The sequence below is a fragment of the Lepidothrix coronata genome, unplaced genomic scaffold, assembly GCF_001604755.1.
Source record: "Lepidothrix coronata isolate B3197 unplaced genomic scaffold, Lepidothrix_coronata-1.0 Scaffold13, whole genome shotgun sequence".
Lineage (NCBI taxonomy): Eukaryota > Metazoa > Chordata > Aves > Passeriformes > Pipridae > Lepidothrix > Lepidothrix coronata.
The window spans coordinates 7,813,962-7,841,687 of NW_016690193.1; the positions used below are offsets into that span (position 1 = coordinate 7,813,962).

Consider the following 27,726-nt stretch of genomic DNA (forward strand, 5'->3'; position numbering starts at 1 on the left):
AGAGTCAATGCTGGTTCACAGATTTTGTGATGAAAAAAAAGAAATGCCCATTTCAGTTCTGTTAAACTTACGGGATGGTGCATTTTCATTTACCACTAAATTAAGTAATTCAAGACCTCCCAGCTGTGTACTCCAAATTTGGATGTTAGCTCAGAAGTGGCTAGCTTGCTCTCATTTCCAGAGTAAAATGCTCACCTTCTGGTTGCACGCTTCACACAAGGACATCAGAATGTCAGAAGCCTGAACTTCTGAACTAAAGAGAACTCTTGGTGTTGCTTTTCCTTTCCCAAAGCTTATTTTAATGCTTATGCTGCCCAATCATCCTTTTGTATCATTCCAATCCTTGTGATGGGTACTGACCTAACAGCCCCTACACATTCACAGCGTAGAGGTGGTTGGCACTGCAAAGTGCCATACAAATTATGTCACACCAGAGAGGATGTTTTGAAGGCACCATCCATCAGATTCCTGAGGGTAATGGCAACTTTAGAGGACACTGAATCAAGACCATAAATTTATTTCATATAAGTCAATGAAAAATGACAGATAGGGACCAAAGCTGGATTTGAACTGACCATCTAAGGAGGAAAAGCTCCATATCCCATTGTATTGAGCTATCTGGCACTCTGTTTCATTCTCTGCCTCTGGCTCAAGATTTAAAACACAGCAGTAGTCAGAAGACACAGTGGGTCCCTCTTCAAGAAGATAGATAAGAGGAAAGGAAAACATCTATTTCCCTTGTAGGACTGCTGTTTTTAAGTAAGAGAACTATGTCTTCAGATTGAGATATGCTAACTTTTCTGTAGCAAAGGTTCCTGTATTATTTCCTGTGGCCTGCCTAGCAGTTTATTACTAAGAAGCAGTGACAGAAAGCAGTCAAGAGAAGGTCACTCAGACCATGGCATTGAGAAATTCCTCTTAAGAATGTTAAATCTTTCTTATTAGAGACTAACCTGCACACTTCTAAGTCATCAGACCAGTCATCATAGAACACTGGAGGCTTCTGAACAGCATGAGGCACAGTGGGCCCTGCCCCAGCAGGTGCTCCATTATCTGGGACTGCCAGAGCATCACTGCCAGAGCCTGCCTCTGCAAAGGAGTCCTTCAAATCTTTACTGTGTCTAAAGAAACGTGCAGGCTGACGATCTCTGTGGTAGCTTTTCCCTTTGCTTTTCCCACATTTTTTTGAGGAAATCCTTGCTTCCTGAGATGATGCTGAAGACTGTGATTCCTTAAGCCTCGGAACCCTTCGGCGGTGGTTTAAAGTAGGATTCTCAGGGTCAGATACCTCTTGTTTCTTTTTTCCCACTGTCCCCAAGGTGACAAGTTCAACAGCATTATTGCTTGAGGACCCATCCTGGTTACTGCATGATCTATTGTTTCTTCTCCCTCTCCTGGCCAGTCTGGCCTTTTCTCTTGCTCTCCTCCTAGCCTGAGCCCACTGACTCTCATCCGAAGATGATGATGAATCAGATGCATTCCAGCTGGATCTCGGAGGCTCAGGATGCAGTTTACAGTCTTTCCCCTTTCCTTGCTTTTCTGTGTGCTCACCATTGTCTCCAGTTTCTCTTTTCCGCCTAAACCTTCGCTTTACGTGTTTCTTACCAGACTCCCTATTAGAAGGGGTCAGCACCATGACAGGGGTTGCATGTTCAAGCTCATCTTCTGACAAGTCATGCAAGGTAGTAGATCTAGACAAAGCAGTAAGCAAAGGAAAGGGATGGAAATGGTAAGGGTGGGTGGAAAGAGAGAAATCACAAAAAAAGGATGAAAATGAGAACATGAATTTTAATAGAAAAACATGAGAACAAAAGCAAAAACAAAACCAGAGAGATCAAAAGAAAACTAAAGTCTATGTAAATTATGAATAAAGTTAAGCAGAAGCAAGAGCTATACAATATTTAATAAAAACAAATAACAAGTATCAGCCATATTAGAGTATACTTTTCTCAGTACATACCTACAAATGTCCTGAGTGGAAGGGCAGACAGACAACCGTGACTGACTCCTGGGAGCTGTTCCTGTTGTAGGACTGCTTGCCTGTTGAAATAAGTTAGACAGTTTGGAATCTTTGTCCATGAAATACATTGCAGATATTTTACTGCTTTGCCACATGATAAAAAAATTAAAGTAACTGTTTCTGCTGTTCATAGCTCCCTGTTGAACATGTACAAGCTCACAAAATACAGGAAGTTTGAACAAAAGCGAAACCTATTTGTGGAACTAAGAATGACTGAAGTGTTTGAGCTCTCATTCGCTCATGACTACTTTTTGTCATTGTTTGAGGAAGCAGCTTTTAACATTTGAATTTTCATTTTGATCTACTGTAAATGTCTGATGGGAAAGGATATTGTTTTTATTTCATGCAATCAAACAACCATGATGATTCCTTTCAAAATGGCATGAAGTGCATTTGTATTATGCTAAGTGATGAAGAACCCAAACCTAACCTATGTTGGACTGAGCAAACAGTGAGAAAATTAAAGTGTGTTTTAAAAGGTTTTCAAGGCAATCAGATCTCCAAGAAGAGCTGAAAATGTTAAACTGACGAGCCTGAGAAGTCCAAAGTGCAGGCTGCATCTCTACAGAACTGATCACATTCTCAAACAGCAGGAGATATAAAACATATTTAGTGTGCAAAATTTTGCTCATAAGATTGTTGCTACAACTTGCAGATTCAGTTACTCAATACTTTCACTGAAAACATATTTTGATGGTGTTAACAGCAAACCATTTCAATCTGCCTCACCATCTACTGGCAGCAGAGCTGTATGGACATGTAAATCCAAGGCATTTTGTTTTTTCAGGATCCCTCATGAGACACAGTCTTGGGGGAAGAGGGTTCAACACAAATCATTGTTAAAGCTCTTACCTTCCCTTAGCTGATTAAGGGCATTAGCTTTCAGTATGAAACCTATCCTGTTGTAAGCATCACTACCAAATGCAGACAAAAAAACTACAAGGCTCAGAGTCCCACAAGATTGTGTACCAGATGCAAGGGATGACTAGTAAGCAAGAATAGAAATTACAAATCATACGAAGATGTAAAGGCTGTCATTGCAATCTCTTGTACTAGCAAATCAAATTCAGTCACATGTAGAGTCTGTAATTAAAATTATTTTTAGCTCAACTCTCACAGATATTTTTGTGGTGTCAAAAAGGTGTTTGAAAATTAGTAGTATGAGCAAAAATAATTACACAGAGCAAGTACCTGCTGACACTTCACTTTTATCCAGGGTTCTTAATATCCATTACATTTAATGCATACAGCTTTTGGAAACATCAGTCACCACTGTGTGCATTTTTGCTTTTGATTGGATACCAGTTGAGACTTAAGAATGGTGCTTTTGCATTAAAACAATCTTCTAGCTTTTGGAATTCAAGTAACCCTTTTTACCTATTGATTAATATCACAAAAATATACCAAAATCCACTAACAATATTACTAATTTTTCACTACCATGAATGAAACTTGGAGATACAAAAACAAAGCCAACTTGAGAAATTAAATTGATAAAGCATATGGACACAATGTTTTTGCAATGTCTGGAGGAACAAGGAGGAACATTAATGTTCCTCCATGCAGTCTAATGCTGGAAAAAAAGGACAAGTATCAGTGAGAGAAACTGTATTTCACATCTCCTTTTCTACAAAAGCAACATTTCAATCACATGTACTGTGACAGAGTATGGATTTTTCTTACATGCATATTAGAAACCTATGGTATATATATGGTTGGTATATAATCTTTTTCCACCTCAGCCTCTGTGATTAGTTTTATGTAATTAGGCATAGCTTAAGCTACTTAATGAGAAAGTATGTAGACATCATCACCAGAACCATGTTGTTGGGCTATATGCTGCTGCTGCTCCATGTGAAAAAATGTCCCTCCAGACTAAACCCCCAGAGAAGGACTGCTGAAGCAATCCAGCCCCAGAGTCAAGTGTGGACTCCCGAATTCATCTCTCATGATGAGCTCCCATTTCTTTTTTCCCCTCACAGCTGCAGGACTGTTAGCATTGCTTCTTTCAGGATCGCTGTACTACAGGGGTTTGGCTTGATCTTAAGTGGTGGTCAGGTCATCTCCATGCTGTAAAAGCTATTTTTATATCATCTTGCCACAAGCATCTTTTGAAGGGATAAGGAGAATGGATAAGCTGGTCCAGTAACCATACAGTAGGTCTGCACCAGTTCAAGAAAGTTTGAGCAGCTATTAAAGCAGGAAGTCAGCTAGACAGTTCTTAAGAAGGCTGAAATAAAGCCAAAAATTAAAACAAATTCCTTGAAAAGCTTTTACACTTACTATTTGGGACTGCAGACAGGTGGAAATCTAATTATTTTAAAATAAAAATTACATTACCAGTTTGATTACCTAAATCTTATATATCACTCTCAACTGCAAGGAGATCTGGACTCTTTCAGCCCTGCTCAGTCAAATTTACTTTCTAGTTCCCCTGCACTGGCATAATGATGTTATGTTTAGCTGCACATAACTCAGAGAAAAGTTTATTTCCTTCAAAAATAATTTATGTAAAAATCTTTTCAAAAAATGAATGCTTTTAGCTTGTTTGTCTAATCCCTATTAGAGCAAACATGACACTTGGGCAGACAAAATGCCAATGCACCACTTAAGTCTTCAAAAACAAAGCAAGAAAACTCCAAAATGCCAAGTTATACACAAGATAATTCATATTCTTACCTGTGAGCAAGTTTATTCAACTGGCTTCTACAACTTTTAAATACAAATTTTGATTTTTATCTACTTTAAATTAGGTCCTAATGGTAAAAATCACAGAGTCATAGAATACCAGGTTGGAAGATACCTCAACGATCACCTAGTCCAACTTTTCTTGGCAAAAGCACAGTCTAGACAACATGTCCCAGCACCCTGTCCAGCTGAACCTTAAAAGTGTTTGATGCTGTAGAAATAAAAATTAACTGATGCAGTGATTCACAAAATCAAGAAACTTAGTGTTTCTTATATTAATTTTCTGATCCTTAGTTGTGTACCTCACAGGTATTTATTTTGTAAATAAATCTAGTCTTATCTCTGAAAATTATATAGGAGTAGAGTGACCTGTTAGTGTCAAGTCCGTCCCTGCTACCACATGCCACATCAATATAATAATTCACAGCTGTTTTTAAAAACCTGTAAAATTCAACTCAGCTGGAAGCCTAGTCCAGACTTTGCCCCCAAACCCCTTTGCTTTTTCACCCTACCCTGTTCTGACAGCACTAATTGCATCTGCTTTCTGCTACCAGCACTTCCTCCAGGCTTACCCCAATTCTTTGGGTAATATCCACTCTTAACCATCTCCTCTACAAGCTATACATCTCAAACTAATTGAAAAAAAATAATAAAAATTATAGTCTTGAATCCAGTCTCAGAGTGAAGATACCTAACGTGGCAATTAGTTGGATTGTGTATTTAAGAGAGAATTGTGTATCTTCAAGGCATATTCGACAAACCTCAACAAGATAGTTTGAAGGTATTCTGCTCTCATCAATCCAACTCTTTTGAGAATATATATGCAACAGATGTCAGAAACAGTCTCAGGTAGATCTTATTGCTATAATTGCTATCCCATTGCTATACTGCTGTGCAGCACACTGAATATTTTAAGATACTGTATTTAGTAAATAGAGGGATCAGACATGCTGAAGGACTCTAATTCCACTTGGCAGGTAGAATAATGATTTTTTTAAAAAATAGTATTTCTTAAATGAACGTCCTCTTCAGACAGCTATATTGTACAGCTTATTGGAAAGGGAAAACTAAACAAGCACTAATTTTATCATAGCAAATTATATCAGCAGCAGAATTAAATGTGGTAATTCAAAATAAAGCTGTCTCACAATTAATTTATAAGCAAGGCAGCTCATTTCTCTATGCCATCAACACAAGGAAGAGGTTTGAGGGATAAGGCCAACTCCAGCTGATTAGGTTTGACATTTCAAAAACATTGTTTGTAGAGAGAGATTCCCCAGTCACCACCTTCAGCTGTCTTGGCCAGTTTAGATGAACTCTCTAGTCAAGGATATGCAATTCAATTAACAGACATGACAGAGCACTCATCCATAATTATTTTTGGTATGTTCAACAGGAATTGATAGTGTGCTTTTCAAACAGAATACTGGTAAATACAGAGTTTTCAGGACAATTGAGATGATAATCATGTACCTGACACAAGGGGACTTCAGTGTCACACGTGTCTGTGTTAAGAGACCAGCAAAGACAGAAACAGGGGACAGAAAGAAGTTCAACTGATGAAAACAATAAGAATTTCAAATCAGGACTGCCTTTACTTTGACATTCAGGATCTGACAGAATTTTCCAGGTAATAACAAAAAATGGGAGTACTCATAGGCCATACATTGCTTAACTCCGTATGTTAAAACTAGTTCAAGAACATGAGCCAAGTTGTGCTCTTCTTAAGAACAGAGAAGGGCTCTACTTTGACCTAACAGAAAAGCTGAGTAAAAACATGTTCCACAAGTGCAAAGCATGCACATAGGAATGGAGTGAAGCTTTAAAATAACAAACCAGATGTAATGGACAGCTTATATAAAATGGCCTCACAGATATCACCGAAAGGCTAATGAATCCTCTGGTGTGTCTGTTCTGAATAAGGAAGGCCAGAGACATTTCCAAAAGCTGGTCAACTTATGACATTGCTTAAGTAGAAAGTTGCAGAAAACTGACAGGTGTTAGGGCAGACAGGGAATATGTCTAATGCTTTTATTCTCCTATTGAGTTTGCTCTAATAGCAGTGATGCATCACAGAATCCTCCAGATCCCACCAGCCATTTTAGTTAAAAAGATGAAACTCTATCCTATTTATAAATCAGCACACAAAGGGATAGATACCTTAGAAGATGAGAGCAGTTTGCATGGCAAGAAGCTCAGCAGGAGACTGAGACTGTGTATTTTAATCTGAAAATATTTGCTTTGTAAACCATGCACCTTTTGTGGAACACATCACCTTTATGAATCTCTACGTGGACGATTCCTTGGGTCTAAAAAGTTCAAAAACCTGGTGAAGGTGACTCAAGTTGGGTATATCTTACAAGCTGTGTCTTGATGGCAATGAAACTTATGCACATGGGTTTGGGGGAGAGGGTTTCTAGGTTTTGGTTTATATAGTTTTGGTTTTTTTCCTTTTCTTTATTTGTTTCTTTATGATGGTGTTCTTGCTTTGTGTTTAGATCTCAAAACTGTTATATACAGTTTGATTCATGGCTTTACAGCACCCATTAAAATAATTGGTAACTCAATTTCTGTTAAATTAGTTTTCACAGATTTTCTGGGGGTAAATTATTCCTTGCATATTTCTTCCCAAAACCATGTCTTTGTCTCCTATCCTCCTTCCCCTTCTTCCACCTGCCTCTGAAGAGACGGAAGAAAGGGAAAAGTAACACAAAAGGAACAAACAGAAATATCCTTACGATTTTGCTGAACAATATCATTCAGCCCCTTTGGAAGTCAGTATGATCATGTCATAAAATGGTTTGAAATCTAAAATCAAAATTGCAAGTGGCAAATCTATCCTATTATTTAAAAAATGAAGCCAATAAAAGTACTTACAACTTTGACTTGTAGACTCAATCAGCTTGTTTAAGTTGTTTTCTCCTGACTCCTGTCTGATTTATGTTAATCTTTATTTTCAAGGTACAGGTTTGACTCAAAAAATCCACTCTTTCTATAGACACAGAAGCACTGCTAGTGAACCTCTGAATTATCAGATGGATTACAGTTTGCAAAAGTCTTTGTATCGGAGTAACACAATAATTTTGATCTATGATTCTCTTCAAGGATGCATCTTTATAGCCACTATCACTTTCTTAATGAAGATTTTTCATACTTCTTAAGGAAAAATACTCTGATGTACACAATTGGAACAAGGGATGTGCTGGTTTTTACACAAAAATTGCAGAACATGAGATCAGCAGTTGTGCTGGAGGGAGCTAAATGGAAATTCACCCACAGGAAAGGTGAAGCACAAAATGTCTATCTTCTTTGTCGCTAGATTTTGTAGCACTTAAGTTCTAAAGGTAGTCAGTATTAGCATTCAGAGAACCATTTAGACTTTCTATTCCAAAGAAGGCACCTGTTTTCACATATCCTTCTATCTGCAAGACTAAAAGCCTCAAAATGTTCCTATATACTAAACAGATCTCATTTAGATGACATTTCTGCCGTCCTCTCACAAGTGCATATGTATGTGAGTGCACACACCCACCATTTGGTCTGGTGGACTTTGCAGGAGACAAACTGGATAAATTCCACTTTATGAGGATATCATTATTATATTTGAACAACTCTATTGTAGTGTGTATTCGATATCTATATATTCCAGCCCAAAGGAAGAGAGAAACCTAAATGTGCCAAATCAAAAGAGTTGTAGAAAGAATATTGAAATTACTAAACGAGAAATGAAACCCTGACAATACATCATTATGAAAAACAGGAGAAGTTCAATAAACCTCAAACTGCACAACCTCCTATGTCCCCTCCAACCCCATTTTGTGCCACTGTAGAAATAAAGTTTGCTTAAATGAATTTCTTTCTAGGACGAATACATGAAATCTGCTTCTGAGTGCCATGGTGAAAAAATAAATGCCATGTAAAGATTTCCAGAATGCAGTAGGTATGTTACATACCATAATTATTATTATAAACAATAAGCATATGTAATAACTTGCATACTCTGTTTACTGAAAACAAATCAAAGCTGCTTCTCCTGTATGATACTGGCTATCATAGGAAGGACTGAATTCTGTGATAACAAAATGTATTCATAGAAATTAAATAGGCATTACACACTAAGGAAACTTGTATAAAAAACATTAAGATTGTGGCTCAACACATTTCACACATATATGCAATTTTGTCTGGATGTGTCAATGTGGCACATTTAGGTACACTCAGAACACACGACTGGTAAGAACTGTGATTTAATAAAGCAGAATCTGTATAACTGTACATGTTTTTGTATACATACAATCACTTTTTTTATGTTTTCCCTCTCATTAGAACATGAGTTTAAAACAGGTCAAAAAAAATGTATCCAAGAGTAAACTGAAAATGTACTATTTTCAATGGTTTTCCCCTGGAACCAACATGTATTTAATGCAATTTTATTCATAAGTTCAAGTTTTAGGCAGACTTAGGCAAATTCTGCAGTCATGCCTTTTGTTAATTTTATTGTAAATAAAGCATAAATTGTATGGACAAACCATGAAGTATTCTCTACAAGTAGAAATCAAACATTTATATCTAGGAGGGAAAAAAGGTGCAGAAACAGTCACTATGCAATTTGATCTAGTTTTAGGTTTAGGTTTTTTTGCCTTCAAAATAAATTATGTTTTGGTGAATAAAATCTTTTCACTAATTTGTTTACTTTGTGCTGTTGGTTTTTTCAGTAAATGAGAGCTAAGTGCCAGTTTAGTCTTCACCTTTGATAATAATGATTCTGTTTATGAGCAAGAAGAATCATTTAGATGACTAACATAACATTTACACTCATATTTTAATGCCAGTTTTGTATACCTGGTATTAGTCACTGTAACAGTACTTTTGAAGACTGAAATTTTACACTTTAGAAGAGCAAGGACTTTTTTTTTTACTTGGTTTTTTTTCTCTTTTGAAAGCCCTAAATTTTCTGAGTTACTACAGTAATCTAGAAGCTATGCTCGGAAAGGATGGAGTTACGTGGTTCCTTGAAAAAAAAAAAACCACCCACCACCAATCTGGAAGAGAATTTTCATTTATTATTAGTGTGAAATTGGCAAAGAACAATAAGAACTATGGACCAACCTGTAGCAGTGCAGTCCCCTGTAGCAAAATGCAAGGGGTCACACAATTGCTCTTTAGGATTCCGACATGCAACAGGTATCTTGGAAATGCTGCAATCCTCTTTCTGGCTATCAAAGTGCAGTCCTCTATCTGGCTATCCATGATACAAACTTATTTTAGAAGAACCTTTAAGTTCCTTTATGTTTTTTTCCACCAGAAAACCTATAATTTTTGCTTTCATTTGCAATAATGCAGATAGAAGATATTACATGTTCTCTGTTGGTATTGCTTCCAAAGGGATGATGGCAAGTTTACCCATTAAAAAAAGTATAGTGTGTAGAAGTGAGTTCTGCTTCAAGTGGTGTAAAACATCCAAACTGCAATACAGGACTTCTCATAAATTCACTGAGAGAGGATGAAAAATCTGAAAATATCAAAACCTAAGTGAAAGATTGTTCAATTGCAACGGAAGAAATTAGATGGTAATTTATAATTCAAAAGGATAAATATTATATTACTTATTACAGAACTTGATATCCACTTTGTGAAATTTGTTTCAGAATCGGAAACTGAGTAGCTCAAATCAAGAGTTAATACACTGAAAATAAATTTTTCATCTTGAACTTCAGTTAGCACTACTTTGACAGGCCTTTTGGGTTTTGTTTGTATCTCACTGAGAGAACCACAACCTGACACAAGAAATCAGCATAGGACCTGCATAAACATGCTGTAAAAACAATTCTTTTCGTTCTGTTTTTTCTCTATTGTTATTCATATTCTAAATTAGACCAGTGAATATTATCACACACAATAATCCAAAACAATCACCTCACTTTCTGATGTAACTCAACAGAGTTTTATTAGATGAATGCTTCAGAGACTTGTAAAGAAAAAGTGTTCTAACACCTGTTCCAGGCTTTTGAGAAGTAATTGAGCCAAAACAAAAATCAGGCAATTTGCTCCAAGCCTGAGTTTCTCTGCACTGAAAAATAAGCCCAAAGTTCCCATTAGAGAATTTCCAATATTACTGCTGAGTAAGCATCCTTCTCTATAGAGCTCTTGAATCATAATTAACATGCAGAAGGATAATTACAATGTTTAGAAACATTTCTTCCAGAAATCATTTTAACATAACCAGGCAGCGTCAGAAACACATATAAAGCATAACCTCTATGGACTGTAATTCAAATACAAGATTTGTTCCATTGGTTAACCACAACAGAAAAAAAATGAATCAACCAGATCCTCCTTTGACTAGCTTTTCTCTTAAATTATATACATATTTAGGAAGACATAAGATGTTTAATGAAAAAATCTACAGTGCACAGAACTAAGCAACAGCGAACAGGTAATGACCAAGTCAAATTTTTAATTTACTTAGATTTTAAACACATGTAGGTAGAAAAATTTCAATTCTGAAATCCAGAACGCTGCACAAGACTATCTGTTACAAGGAAGAAAAAAGTTGGATCTTCTACCAGCACAACAGGAAATGGGTGGGAAAAAATGTCTAATGCTGAAAAAAATAATAATAATTTAAAACCAGTAAGGCTGGGTCATAACTCATATTTCCAATAATTCTATGTTTTTCTTTATGTGTATTACAGTAGACAGGTTTTGAAAGCCATAATTAGTAATTATTGCTACACTTTGTCAATACAAGGTAGTGTGAAATACTGGTCAGTCCAAAATATGATCTATTATGATCCCAATGCTAGCAAGGCAGAAAGCAAGAAGACCTGCTTATTGACTTATTGATTGTACAGGAAAAATCTATGTTATTAACAGAAATGCAGCAAAAATCAAACACTGATACATTTTCCTAATTGTCTCTCCTTGGAAAACCAACTGAAGCAGTTGTTTTGGAGTTGCAGGGCAGTTTTATTGATACAAATAAATAAAAGACAGGGGTGAATGTATGATTTCATTGATTTTATAATAGCACATGTTCAGAAACATATTGGACAGACATTGCTTTTACTTAGAAACATCTATTACAAATAATTTAATATTGAAATCATATCTAAATATTTTAAGGTTTCTCCTTTCATTTGCCTAAAGTAGTTAAAATTATATGCAAGGTAAGAAAAGTCTTTGCAACATGCTGAATTTCTGCACTCTCAATGGACAGCAAAAGCGAACAGTAAAACTGAAGTGTTGATTTCCACACATACCCCACTCCTCTAGGGAATGTTTGGTTTTAAAATCTCTAGATTGAATAGGTAAATACTAACTAGCATCTGGTGAAAAACAAACAAATCAAAGCTATTCCTTCTCATTATGTCTAGATAAGACATATTCAATGTTCAACAATTCAGTTCAATTTGTAATAGCACAAAATGCAGAGTTAATGTACCTAGCATGCAAAATTGCCCAAACATACACTGCAAACCTCAGGTGTCCTCTCTGAATAAACAACTTAAGAGAATTATGAAATATGAATTTGTATTTGCAGAATCTTTGCTATACCTAATTTCAAAAATAGGTTGGTACAAAATCCAGTGATATCCTGGAATGTTTACTTTGCTCTGGGGCAGAAGCTCCACATACAACCAAGGGTGGAACACACAACACACAGATGTAACTCCGAACCTTTTTAACTTATTCATACAGGCAAATGAAAGCAGTAAAAGACAATGTTTTAATTACTCTAATTCATATTTTTAGATAAATACTTTCTAATTTTTCTGTCCATTGAAATTTTTACTGTGTGCAAGATCTTACACTGCACAGAACACAGCTCTTGCCTTTTGTGTATAGTTTACCTGACTTTCAATTTTGTTTTTTAAGGTGCAGTATTTGTTACTATTACTTTCTGCCATGCAATATTAACCTGCAAGGTCAGATGTTTGCTTTTCCATGTATACACACATACATAACATCCCGTTTTCCAAAAAAAGCATTTGGAAACAAAAAGCACTGGACAACAAACAAATCCGAATTTCCAATCAAAAGTCTTTCAGCATTAGAAAAGCTTCATTGGCAGGTAGCTTCACATAGAAAAACTGATCCAAAACACGGAATGATGCTATACATCAGAAAAAGATTAAGTGCAACACTGAAAGAGTGCAACTTAAAACAGCGCAAGTGTCCTGTTCTAATAAGCAACTATACTGATTACTGCAGAATATGTTAAAATAAATACTAGTCACTGCCATGTTTCTCATTTCAGTGATTATATCTATGATTTGTCACAGTGTAACTCACAAATCTGACTTTAAAAAAGGAGAAAAAGTAATATCAAGTCAATATAGACTTACAGTAATTACAGACATACATTCAAAACTCCTAAAAAATAATAAATACAATTTCACTGTGATCAAGCTTTTAATTTTTAACTATATAATTTTTAATAATAGACAGTAAGTCTCAAAGAGATTTAGCCATAATCTATAACAGGCTGTAGAATATACCACATTCTACACCTTTTTCCCTGACTTTTTTTTATTCTCTTCTTAATGTAAAAGAGCAGAACCTAACATAGAACTAGTATTTTTAATTAAAATCACAGTTCGGTTTTTTGGTTTTATGGCTCCAAGAACAAAAGAGTTTTACAGTGTGTACCCCACAGACAAAAATATTGTAGGGAAGAGTTTTAAAGATACTGTGCTTGCACTGAATGAAAAATATTAAATCTTTAGATACAAATGTAATACATGGTAGATATTTAGGCTTGGATGCAAACAGTTATTGAGTTTTTATCTTTTACCTCCTGTAAATCCTGGCTTTTTGGCATAGATTTCAGCCACATCTGAACCAAAAATACAGAAAAAAGTGGGTTAAAACCAAAGAACTCCAGTACAAATCACATTTTGCCTTTCCTAAAGTTTTCCTTCTTCATTTCCTAGAAACCAAAAAGCATCTAGATGTAAAGTCCTGGCTTCAGTGAACCACAAATCCCTGTAAAAGCAATTCAGAATTCAGTCCAAACTGATGACAGATACATAGCTTTACACATTACAGCTGTTATGATTTGGATAGGGCAGGGGGAGAAAAATCAAGCAGTAATTCCATCATAAGCCAAAGTGTTAATGTAACACTAAACTCTTGTGGAAAGCAGGTGAAAAAACTGCATTTGTTATTTGTTTATTATTATTACACATATTACAGTAAAAACTAATTGTACATTTATACTTTATGATGAAGTTTACATGGTAAGCATAATGTTCAGCAGCAAAAATTTAAAATCTGATTTTTATAATGAAAATATTATATAATGAATATATGGTTAAGTGGATTAAAGTACTGTATATTTGATAACTTAGTTTTCTTTAAATTCTCTGCAAAGGAAATAGATTCCACATACCTTTGAAATATTACTTGATCGACTTGCGGAACGGCCTGGGGATTTATCATTCTGGAAAACAAAATTAAAAGATGAAAAAAAGTTATGTCATTTGGATTCTACATAATTGTTTTTGTGATTGTGACTGCAGAGAGTTTCTCTTCCTCTATTTTTCTTCCGTTTGGCTACTGACTGTACAATGAAAGACAGCTCAACAAATAAAACACTACAATATTCTTTAAAATTACATGAGTAAAAGTTGAAAGAAATTTCTGTAAGAAATTAATGCTAGCACGTAACTACTGTTGGTTTGTTTTGCAGGTTTTTTTTTAAAAAAATTTTTTGAATGAAAGATAAATGTATCATCAGAGCTTCTCACGAAAACTGGTACTTAGGTATGAAAAGGAATGTTTCAGGACAACTAATAAAAACCTCCTAGTCACACTGGACACATTCCTGCTTAAAAAGTTGAATTCATCCTCTCAACAAAATTAACTGTACTAGATTACTTCCTGGCCAGATATGTTCTGAGAACAATAAATTGTAATCAGGCAGAGATGTAGTTCAATTTAACATCTACTCCTCCATCCACTCTCAGCCTTGCAAACAACACATACAGACAATCCAACACCATAGGCTGAAATCCATTAGTATGTTGAAGAGCTACATTTCTACAGCACATGCTGTTTTCTGTTTTGTTTTTTTTTTATTTTTATTTTTCTAGTAATCCAAAGGAAGGAGTGAAGTAGTGGTTTAAAAATTTGTTCAGTATTTACACTTTTCTCGCAATAGATTCAGCTTAATTTGCACTAAAAAGGTAAAATATTTCAGAAACAGAGCCCATCCCCTTGGTAAATGCATGTATCTTAAGGAGGTCATGAAAGTATTTTTCTCAGCACTGAGAATGTAGGTTCACACAGTCAGGTGAAATATTCATGTCAACAAGATTGATTTTTACCTAGAAGGAGTTGAACTAGATATCATGTGTGTAGGTTTGTTAGATAACCTACTTGGGGGAACAGGGGATCAAAATCCAAAGTAAAGCTTTCACCTCCATAGCTTAATTTGCAATTCATGCATCACTGTGGCAGGCAAACACATACATTAATAATTTCATGCATACATGTCCACAAAAGGCTTTCAACTTGACTATGACCCATCTCCCCTCAACCTGAGGTAAAGAGGTAAGAAAAATACAGGAGCTTCCAGCTACAAAAGGCTCATGTCTAGTCTAGGAATTAGCATTTTCCAAATAATTTGTAGCATAGAACAGCTTTGAGATTGCAAAAATGACCAAAAAAACCCCTTAGGCAATTTGTCAGCAAACATTTAGAAGAAAGCACTTTTATTTGTCTTTTTTGTATTAAAAAAGCTGCTTTGATCTCAACTCCAGTAAGCACACCTATATGAAAAAATAATTTTAAAACTACTTGTTCCATATACCTACATATCTCTCTTGCTTCAGACTGTAGGTAGCTTATGTTTTTATTGCATCCCTCAGTGCCATAATTTTTTTTGCACTGCAAATATTAATACACTGAACTTTTTCTACTCTGTCTTCACTAGCACTAAGTAGACTCTTGCCCTCAAAATCTAGCATCACTGAACTCTGACCACACAGTCCTCTCCATTTTATTCTATCATAGCAGCTAATTCTCAGGACTCAACCACCTTCAGGTTTGTTTGTCAGTCTCATCTTTTTTTTAAGACCAATTTTAAAAAAATGACTTCTTCAAGTTATGCATTCATTTATTACACTTTGCCCTTTAGTTTGCCCCCATTCTGAACAGGGAAGTGGAGTAGATGATCCTTTCTGACTTGCAGTATCCTATGATTCAAATATTACTTCTATGACATATTATCCACTATAGCTCTGGTAATTGCTTATCCTTTCTCAACAACGTTAAATACAGTTTTGAATGTCTGCATTTATAACCATAGGAAATACAGTCTGGATATTCTGGATACAATGTTCAGAGGAACTCTGTTTTGACCTCAAAATAATAGAAGTTATGGACCCATGAAATTAATTCCCATTTTGTGGTTCAAAATTATGGACAGGGATCACAGTTGAGAAGCTCCCTGCTAAAAGCATGCAGCCTTTACCCCCATCACTTGGACTAAAAAAATACATTGTATTTTCTGACAGGGTAGTGAACTCTGGAACTCCAACTTCCTTTTTCATTCTGTCATTCAAGACTAATTTTCAAAATCTGTTTCTTGACTAGAGCTCTTGAGGTTTTTTACATAATTCATTCTTCTCTCTGGCACATTATCTCCTTCATTTGAGTTACAAGCTTCTGACTCTCTAACTGAAAACTCCCAGCATCCACACTCTGCAAAGTACTAGTTCATACATTAAACAGTCTAAATAGAAAGAGTGCTGGCCCTACAGCTTTTAGAAAATCAAATAAATAAATTTAATTGTCATTACTAGGTTCAGGTATTTTGTGGAGATTTATTCTGACAAGCACAGGAATAGAACACAAAATGTTGCACTAAAGAACCGTACATCAAAGACAGAATTCTTTACTGAAGTTCCCACTGAACTTGCATGACTATTCACACAAAGAAAGAACAAAATACAGAAGTTATGGCAGAACCACTTTTGAAATGTGTCCTTAAAGTATATCTGTGCTTCTATTTAATGATTTATCTTTACAAAGTACTCACATTGTTAGGATTAATTGATTTTTGTTATATCTGTAAGTGAAGAGAAACTATCTTTATTGAAGAATGCTTTTCCTACAAGCTTGCTAAACATTAATAATAGGATTCTTTTGCACACATTCAATACTAATTTACATTTTAAAAGTTATCATAGATTCACAGAATCAAAGAATTTGCAGAGTTGGAAGGGTCCAATCAGGATCATTGAGTCCAACTCCTGGTCCTGTGTCGGACTCCCCAAGAATCACACCATGTGCCTGAGAGCATTGTCCAAATGCTTCTTGAACTCTGTCAGGCCTGGTGCTGTGACCACCTCCCTGGGGAGCCTGTCCTAGTACCCAAGAACCTAGTTCTTCTGGGTGAAGAACTTATTCCTGATGTCCAACCTAAACCTCCCCGACTTAGCTTCATGCTGTTCCCTCAAGTCCTGTCACTGGTCACCACAGAGAAGAGATCAGTGCCTGCCTCTTCTCTTCCCCTCACCAGGAAGTTGTAGACTGCAATGAGGTCTCCCATCAGTCTCCTCCAGGCTGAACAGACCAAGTGACCTCAGCTGCTCCTCATACAGCTTCCCCTCAAGGCCCTTCACCATCTTCATGGCCCTCTTTTGGATGCTTTCTAAGAGCTTAATATCTTTCTTATATTGTGGTGCCCAAAACTGTACACAGAACTCCAGGTGAGGCTGCATCAGTGCAGAGTAGAGGAAAGACATATCCAAAGGAATATCCAAAGACATATATGTTCAAAAATCTATTCAAATTTTGTGTATCAAGGAGATGTTTTATCACATCCTTCCAAACAGATTATTTCAAAGAAAGTAGCATTCACCTTTTAGAATTACGCTTCTCACCAGGAATTATTTAATGTCTGTAATGAGGATTTTTGATGTCCCTGACTGAGTTTTCTAAATTTACACACACACAGTTCCGGCCCTTGAGCAAAGTTAAAAAAAAAAATATTCAGAGAGATCTCTAAAATTCTTAAACTGTGTTTTGCTCCAGTCAACAAAACAGCAAAACAACAACTCGCAAGACTCCTTCTGGACAGGTATGAGCTTTTTGGGTTGTATGTTGTATTATACAGTCCTCAATTAAATGCCCCTCCTTACTACCAGACAACCTGTACCACCAATATCTCGTCTCTTCCATCCTGTGTTACATCCAGCAAACACTCATCAGATATCTTTTAAAAAATGTGATGGCACAGAAACAAGTTCCTGTAGCTATTCTACTGGAATATCAAGAAAAAACAGTCTGTGTTTGTAAATTTTCTAAGAATTCAGTTTTTCCAAGATCATTTACAAAGATATAATTGAAAATGTAATTCAGCCTTCAATATAAATTCTGGGAGGAAGACAAAGGGGAAATAATGCCGCAAAATTTCAGATTATGACATGTTCATGAAAGTGCTTTTGGAGGAATGTTATAAGCACTGTCCTGCCCCATCATACCAAGAAAAGAATTCTGTATGCAATAAGTAATTAAAATAATTAAAAGCAATTGCAAAATCTCTCTTTTTTTGACAGTAAACTACCTCCTAAAACTTCAGTCCAAGACTGGGTTCTTGAACTGATATTATTTTCAGTGACTATCTTAAATTTAAGCCCATTAAACTTTCTAAAGCTTAGATACAGCTCTTTTTTTCCAGTTGGGAAATGTGCCTTGCATTGCTAACACAGTTGTTTTTATGGGTTTTTTTAAAGCAAGAGAATAAAACTCTGTCTGGGTAGAGGAACAGGTTAATAATAATAAATTTCTAAAAGACTGCTGCGAACAGTTCAGGCTCCCATTCTAAAGGGGAAAGCAGTAGATTAGCTGGTTGCTTTCTGACTCATATATAAATATTCATACGCACGCTTAATGATTTTAAGTATTGCTGGGTAGCACAGCGCATTTAAACTAATCCATTTGTCTGGTTTCTTTCCCTAGCTGCCCCTTGTTTTGCTCTGGCTTTGAGCATCACTCGGGCTGACCCATGCAGCTTGCTAATGGATTGCACTTCATCTCTCTGAAGTGAGCAAAACAGCATCAAGAATTAATCAGAATATCTCGGTTCACAGCAGAATCTTAAGCAACAGCTTTTGTCATACAAATACATCCAAACCACAACAAAAACCCCTTTGTAGAGAATATTTTGTTTTTGTTTTCTTTTCTGTGGGCTCTAATCTTTGCATCCCAGTGGTGCCATGTGCTGCTTCACACATCTGCACACAGTCCTCAGCCTTGTAGTTCTATATATGATTGTAATGACAGATTTTCATCTACGAGTCATGTCATAACACATCACAAAAATAAATGTCTCCTAAATGTAAGCACAACACAAGCCAAACACAAATGGTTTTGCCTGCCTAAAGTGCCTTCTGCGCAGGAGGTGCTTCTCTCAGCACCTTTTCACTTCTGGAATTAAGAATAGGAGCAGAAACTGCTTTCATTTTATGGCCTAAGCTATCAGATATGTAGGTGATCTCAAATAGGAACATCAGTCACTGAAAGAGCAGGAATTCAGATTATTAAAACTGATGTATGGACTTGATATACTTATTTCAATACCTCAACATGAAAACAGAAAGACTGTCCTAGTTAGGACAGCTGAGACCAGTTCATCACTGGATGGGTGTAACCCAAACCTGTGTATTCTATAGCCTTCCATGCCATTTCCCACAAACTGTTATCAATGAACCATTTACACTATCTGCACATAGAGCCTGACTCCTCAGGCTATAAACTAGGTGCTAAGAGGCCTGCGAGATAGGAATTGCTCTTGTCCTCACACCCATTAAGGAACCCCCCCGCCCTGAGGGAGGTACTGTGCATTCCTGCCTGAACTGGAGGATATATAATCTTGGAGTCTTGGGACCTTTTCTACTACTCGTGGGATCCAGAGGAAGACTGCGGACCACCGCTCTCAACCAGACTGCAGACCACCACTCTCGACTGGACTGCAACCACCACTTTTCAACCAGACTGCAACCCCACTCTCAACTGGACTGCAACAGCACTCTCACCAACAGGTTTTCCTCTCTCCTTTTCCTTTGGACTCAGGGGGCCCAAAGAACACCACTCTGTTCATGCCCCAGGGTGCTGGGTTATATATTTGGGTTTTGTGGGTTAAAACCACAGTATGTCTGTATAATCATACTTATTGTATTATTTTATTAAATTGTTATTCTGATTTATAATCTCTCTTTTGAGTTGAGTTCATTTCCCCTGCTGGTTTACCTTTAAACCAGCACAAAGACAAAATCACAAACCAGGTAACATTTGCTTTAACTGATAAACAAAAACTCCAATGCCCATAATTAATTAAAACATAAACACACTGTAATTACTGGGCATCATGCATAATTTTACTGTGGAACCCAGAATGTTTTCAATACTAACAAACAAAGTGACAACTCACAGAAAAAAAGCTCACTGGAAATATCAGACTGTGAAACAGATGCAACTCTTAATTAAAATAATAAAATATAAATAACAACAATTATTAATAAAATTAATCAAGAAAATACATAATATTTACCATTTCTATTATCCATATATACTGTATTGCATATATATAAATAAAACATCTAAAATTATATAGCTAGCTATTTATATTTACTCTTTATTAGTCATCTGCTACTGCAAATAGCCAGAGCCAGGATAACAGTCTTCCATGGCGCACCTATTGCTGCATTATTCAAAAACTATTTCGGTTTCTTCTGTTTGGGTCTAAATTATTAAAATAAATACAAGCATATTAGTATTTATTTATGACTATTTATACCAAGAAGATACAATGTCACTACTGACAGAGCATACAACCTACCTCTTGGCAGTTCGGACCTGTACAGTCTGTTCTCCATGGGAAAGGGGTGGGGGGAGGGGGAGTGCTGGTGATAACATACTAACAAGTTTCAGAGTAACTGGCAATTCCTAAACAGCTCTGATGTGGGGAATTTCAGTTCTGAAAGGAAGTCAAAGCAGAATTTAGCTCTAAAACAATACTGAGAAAACAGCCTATCATCAACTGACAGTTATCTTTTATTTTTCATGTAATTATTTTCTGTGCTATCTAATTCTTTTCATACTTTCAGATATCCAACAGTCAGACATAGAATTCCTCTTATAAATTAATCATCCCACTAAATAACCAAATATAAAATTATTGGTAGGTAAGTCTGTATTTGAAAATGTAACAAAATTTATCTCCCTTCTTTGTAAACAAATAACTTGTCATTCTAAGAAATTTTAACTTTACTTTTTTTTGTTCAACATTCATGTCATATCACCTGCAAGGTCACCAGGGAAAAGACAAAAAGAGAAGGTAAATCTAAACAGACTGAAGGTCTCTGTTGTAATGCACAACTGTGGAAAACCAGCTGATTAACACAAACAAAGCTTCTGAGGGTGTTGAAGCATTTCGAAATGCCTTTCTGACTGTCATCTGTGGAAACAGACTACATAATCCAGTGTGACATAATAAAAGATAGTTTAATTACCCCAGAAGTTGCATGTTTGCCACATTTATATGTGGGTAGAAGAGTATGTAGCATTGATCAAGGAACCTACACATTCATAGGCTACGTAATGTACAGATGCTTTACTTGTCATAGGCCCTGTTACTTATTATGCACCTAAGAAATCCTTGTGGCCAGATTTGCAGCACAGAAAACCATAAAAATTTTACATTGGTACTTCCACTGCAATAGGGAGTTAAACATTTTAGGAAGTTATTTTCTTTTTCATCATTTAATTCTCTAAACAAAAATCTACAATGCCATCAACTGCATGGCACAGACATGCCGTGTCACTTATAGCTGCATCTTGTGCTGGTATCTCTAGTCTGCTAGATTCCTATCTCCATATCAGTCTCAGTGTAGCAAGTTATTTTCAGTGTAAGCTGCTAATAAGCATGATGTATGTATCAGAATCTGATCCACCATCCTTTTGAGTTGAAAATGCTAATTACAATTTAACGAGGCTCGAAGCAATTTCCATCACAGGCCAAGATGCATCAATAGCATGCTTGCTGTTCAGGCTTTCATAGTGATGCTTCTACCTGCAATTACATGCATATCTTTCTTCCATGTTACAACATTCAGTTACTTTCCCTACGTTGCACATATGTCCAAGGTCAAAACTGATTTAAAGTGGCAATAAATACACCATTACATTAAAAAAACCACAACAAACAAACCCAGCATTGAATCAACCTTGACACAAAGCACAAACATGCACAGAATACAGTCAGAAAACAGCACACACTAAACACTCACCTGACATAAGTGAAATTCCTTTCTCAGATCACATAAAGAGCCAGATTTTAATTTGTTGTGCCATAAGTAGCAAAAATGAACAGTTCCTAGAAATCCTTATTACAAATTAAATAACCATAAAGCTGGAAATTGGTTCCACACAAATCAGTAAAAAAAAATGTCTCACATAGTTGCCCTTGACTGATCATGAGGTAAGAAGCTGGTCAGAGGCTTTTATTGGAAAATTATTTCTGGTAATGCTTATTACGAATAAGAATGAGGTTTGTACTGGTTTTGGCTGGGATAGAGTTAATTTTCTTCAGAGTTGATAGTATAGGACTGTGTTTTCCACTGTACTAGAAACAGTGTTGATAGTTCAGGCCTGTTTTGGTTGTTCCTGAGTAATGCCTACACAGAGTCAAGGTCTTTTCTGCCTCTCACCTCAGCCCACCAGCGAGGAGGCTGGGGGAGCACAAGGAGTTGGGAGGGGACACAGCCAGGACAGCTGACCCCCCTGACCAAAGGGATATCCCAGGCCATATGGCATCATGCTCAGCATATTAAGCCGGGGGAAGAAGAAAGGGGGAACATTTGGAAGTATGGCATTTGTCTTCCCAAGTGACTGTTAAAAATGAGATACAGCTCCGCTTTCCTGGCAATGGCTGAACACCTGCCTGCCCATGGAAAGTAGTGAAAGTAGAGAAGGTTGTTTTGCTTTGCTTGTGTGTGTGGCTTTTGCTTTACCTATTAAACTATCTTTATTGCAAACCGAAAGGCCTCTTGCTTTTACAATTCTCTACTCCATCCCAACACAGGTGAAGCGAGTGAATGACTGTGTAGGGCTTAGTTGCCAGCTGGCTTAAATCACAACAGGTTAAAAGAACTAAACTGAAAAAGGGCAGGATTTCAGAAGACCAGTATATAAGCATAAAAAAGAAGAAAGAAACCATCTATGTTGCTAAGGATAGACTTGGGCAATAAGCAGTTCACTGTTGTGTAGCAACAGCCTGGTGACAGTAGATTTTTCTGTTTCCTTGATCTAGGCCAATAGACAGACTAAACCTACTGGCAGAGAGGTTCATGGCACTCTTCTTTTCAAAAAGAAATCAGTGTTATACCACACAGCTCGCTTCCAAATGACAGTATCTGTCAGAACTAGGGACATCAATATCCTAATCAGTTTCTAGGTTAACATACTCTAAAAATGCCATAATTTTGAATTATTGTCTTCATTGTTTAAATTATGCCAAATTTTCATATTTCACAGCTAGTTTCACTCACTGAATCCATCAGCTGACAGTACTTTAACCTTAAGAAAAATCACAGGCATTTTATCCGTGGTTGTTCTCTTGTATGGCCAGTCTTCGCGAGCGAAGATTTGGGAAAGGTCATTAACCCTTCGAGCCTGCGCAGTGGATTTTTTAGGTGAGACACAGCGTGCGCTGAACTGAGCCCACCCTTTAATCCTGAGGTTCATCTGCCGGGGCCGAGCGAGCTTGGACAGTGGCAGTGAGGGTCTCAGGACGTAGGTTTGTTTAGAGTGACCTTCTCTTAGATGGATTGCCTTACAGGGCTGATGAGCTCCATCTGCCCGGGGGCTGGGAATCAAACTCGGGTCACAGTGGTGAAAGTGCTGCACCCTAACCACTAGACCACCAGGGGCCTGAATAGGTATATTCTAAAATACTTAGTATGCAAAAATTCACATCTAAAATAGTATCCGTTCTTGTCAACTCAAGAACTGTTTGGTGAACAGCATGCATGAAAAATCTACTAAAATTATCTGCCTATGCTCTTAAGATTATACCTTGGGGGGGAAAAGAAAAAAGAAAAAGAGAAAAAAGGCTGCTAAAATGATAGTTCCTAGTAGTACTTTTCTAACAAGAGAAAAGTGATGCCTGTCAAAGCTGACCACATAGTCGAAAATTAAAAGCTGCAAACACAGATAATGGACAAGTGAAACTTGCCATTACCTTCTTATTAAAAAGTCACAGGGAAAAAGATAGGAAGACTATAATTTAAAAATCAATAAACTGCTAGTCTATAGTGACATACCCTGCTATTATGAAGATGAATGAAGTACGATCCACAAATGAAACTGAATGAGAAAATGCAGAGGGATAATATTAATTAAAACTGAAGAAAATATTATGAAAATAAATAAATTTTAAAAAGAATAAGGCACATACAAAGGAAAAGAGATGGAATGAAAAATAAACATGGAAAAATGTTTTCCCTGTTTTGTCAGAATATGAAACCCTATTAAGAGTAACATTTTCTCTATGCATACGGGCATTTTAAAAAGCTTGGTCTTTAGAGACAAAAGCGATCCTACAGAGAGGGAGAGTAATTGCATGAATCCATCACTGTTAAGTTTTTCACCAGAGAACTGTGGTTATTGACACTCAGTACAAGGCTCTAATTTCTCTGACACATAGTGTCTGTAGATTTAATTGATACATTTAGAAATATGTCTTCACCTACAAACATCTTGCTAATGTTTTTGTTTTCCACTGCTATTTGCCAAGTTAGTTCTCTTTAGCAAAAACACAGAGCTTTTAATTATTATTTTATCAATGTTTAATTTGCACCATCTTGCTATATTAATCAGAGCACTTTAGTTAAAACAGGTAAGCCATATAATTTATGATAGATTTCCACATGTCAAAACCTTCTTCCTTCTGCTGTTTGGTTGCTAATCTCTAAATTACCTGGCAATTATAAACAACCTGCATGATTGCACTAACATTTGATTTACATTCATTTAATACTGAAGTCATGGTATGGGGATTTTGTGTTTGGGTGTGGTTGATAAAGATACCTTACCTTGAAAAACTGAAAATGTTTTATGCTTTTTTTCTCGGCATTAATCTGCTATAGAAAATGAAGACAAACACTAATTTCCATATTCTTTTTTCTATAAAATACAAATGCAGCAGTCTGCAGGTTTTAATCTGTCAATCTGCTTTGCTAATGTATGACCTTTGTTTCATTACTTCTGCACAGGTGTGACATATATATGTCACTGTACATCTCTTGGTTTCAAATTATAATTATCACTTCCGTTCATACTGTGTTACCCTTCTTAAATGGGTTTGACACAAAGAACAAAAAGTGAAATAGGATCTTTCGCACTATAACATCAAATTATCATTTTGTCTTTTTTCTGTGATGAGCAGAATTGGAACACAATAATTTCCCTGCAGTACTCCTAAGTCAAATGGGTCTATCATTTAGACACTGCTATCATTTACAGATAATATTTAAGTATTAAATATTAAGTAATATTAATACTTAATACTACTATATTAATACTTAATTAAATATTAAGTAATATTAAGTAATATTAAGTATTATTATTTAAGTATTTCCATCCTTAATCAATAAAGATCTGGTTTTCCATTCTATCCTGTACATTCTATCCTGGTTTTCCATTCTATCCTGTACAACATGACAGCACTTTAGTACACTGCAATGCCACAGTCTGCTCGGTGGGTTTAGGGAGGGTAAATGGATTTACTCTGGGTAGTGCATGGGAAAAACAACAAAATTCTTAGGAGGTTAAAATACAACTTTACTTGCAAACTTTAGAACATTCTGATAGAATAAGGCATTTGCCAAAGTTTAACTTGACAGTCTAATTTATGCACATACAACAGGGCACTTAATAAGGCATCAACTGGAATTTTTTGGTCCTGCTTACAATATGAAGAGGATGACAGGAGAAGAAAAAGAAAGAGAAAGAAACATGAGACAGAGAAAGGTAGATAGTCACCACCCTAGGATCTAGTGTGGTCTCAGCAGCTTTTAAATCTAGAGTAGTGGAGAACACCATGTGGAACAGCTTTTACCAGTTCAGGTCTGCTTGGGCCCTCCCCCAGGTGAGCTCACACTAATTTCAACAACAAAGTCTCATGCCTGCTTTTTACACAGAGCAATGTTCCCTGCAGGCCCACGTGCTCGGCCACTCCCATTACAGTGTGGGCTGGGGCTGACTTTTCAAATGCTCATGTGCTACACCGTGCAGGGCGAGAAGGCTCAGGGGGTGGGGGGAGCAGCGTGCTGTCCCACAGCGCTTACCCTGTTCCCACACTACTTCCCACCTTGTTGTTTTGAGCCAGTCAACCACTCCTCTGGTTTCTTGCATACACTAGGCACTCTATCTATTTTCCAAAGCTCCCAGTACGAGACGAAACTTTACTTTTCTGTAAGACTCAGCGAATCTGAAGAGAAGTCTTTTCATCACCATGTTGAACTCCAATCAATGTTTGTTCAATTATCAGTCTGAATACTCTTGATTTTTCTCTCATCCGTGACATCCTTTTCTCGTCCTTCAGGATGCTACCCCAAACATCTGGTGTCTGCAATGAACATCTCTTGTAAGAACACTCTTGGTGGTCAGTACACATATTTCAGCAAATAGTTGTAAGGAGTAAGGGATAGTGATTTTTTTGCAAGAAAGTAGACATGGCCTGTGGTCCATGTAATTTTATTTTTAATTCATAGTATGGCATGCATTCAGTTTTATCTTTGTTAAACATGACTATATGCAGATTTTTTTTTAATTGAAAGGACCAACTAACTTGTTTCAGAAGGTGGAATTCAGGGGTCACTTTGCTGTCTGCCTGTTATTGTGACCTGCTGGATTCCAGTCAATTAGTACCAGAGATGAAAGACTCATGATGGTCAAGCAGTTTTCTAACAGCCACATATTTATCAGAGGACAAAAGATTAAATACACAAAGTGCCTCAATTACAATAGAGCTATAAAACATTACTTGATTATGTGTTGTATGTTCAAATATCACAATTTTATATATCTTTTATCTGATTACAAGTTTTATGTCTTTAGTGCCCCTTTAACTCAAACTCCTTTGAGTAAAGGGAAAAATTAAAGGAAATAGCACTTTCCCCAGTCCTCTAAAGGATGTCCAAGCATTCAAATCTTTTTAAAATACAGGTTCCACCTTTCACTGGCAAATTCCATTCATTATTCACCCTGAATCCACTGAACTCCAACTGCAAAAAGAATAGGAGGAAAGCTATAGATAATTAAGTTCTTAACCACAAATTCTATATGTTAAGTAATAAAGCTAAGAAAAAAAATGGAAACAGAACTGGACAAAGAACAACCTGTTGACTATATGCCTGGCTTCTGACATGAAGCAAACCTGTATCTCAAAGATCTCCATGAACAGAACAGAAATGCATGCAGAACAACAGAGCTCAGAGAGAATACTGACACTAGACAAGAGTAGGAGTAAGAGAATTTATGTTGTATTTTGGTGGTCAGGATTTCTACTGCTGAATGCAGCTGAAAAATCATAAATGTTACCAACTGAGTAATTTATTCTGTACCAGCAGGCCCTGTAAATCTTGGTGCTATGGGTCTAGCATGTCTGAAACCTTACAACCTGAAAATAAAAAATGGAAGGACATGAAGATACTTTATGCCAATTGAATCCAAGATGCACATAGATTGCACAGATATATTCATTAGTATCTTTCCTATCTCTTCTGGAAATCCCTAAATTCATCTTAATGCTAGACTGACAACTGAAATTAACAAATAATAAAGCAGATTTTGGTTTATCATTTAATATAACTAGTTTAGTTATTATGAAGTTTGTAATTTTCAACATAAATGTAAACACTGTAACTCATCCCTCTTTAAATATCAAAGCAAAATATATACTTTAGGGCCTGAATGACAAAATTCCTATAAAATTCTTTCCAGCA

At 36.3% G+C, this 27,726-nt stretch overlaps 1 protein-coding gene across 6 annotated transcripts in view; it reads right to left on the reverse strand.

Annotated features, from left to right (window-relative positions):
• MARCH1 (membrane associated ring-CH-type finger 1) overlaps positions 1-27,726 on the reverse strand; it is a 230,483-nt gene that overhangs the window by 33,972 nt on the left and 168,785 nt on the right. For 5 of the 6 annotated variants that reach the window (XM_017806013.1, XM_017806009.1, XM_017806014.1 and 2 more), the window contains 3 exons: positions 14,103-14,153; positions 1,961-2,040; positions 954-1,691 (listed from right to left, as the gene is read on the reverse strand). In XM_017806013.1, the coding sequence (XP_017661502.1) occupies positions 954-1,636 (683 nt within the window). In that variant the 5' untranslated portion in view covers positions 1,637-1,691; positions 1,961-2,040; positions 14,103-14,153. The remainder of the gene's footprint in view (positions 1-953; positions 1,692-1,960; positions 2,041-14,102; positions 14,154-27,726) is intronic. The other variant, XM_017806015.1, reaches the window with a different exon arrangement.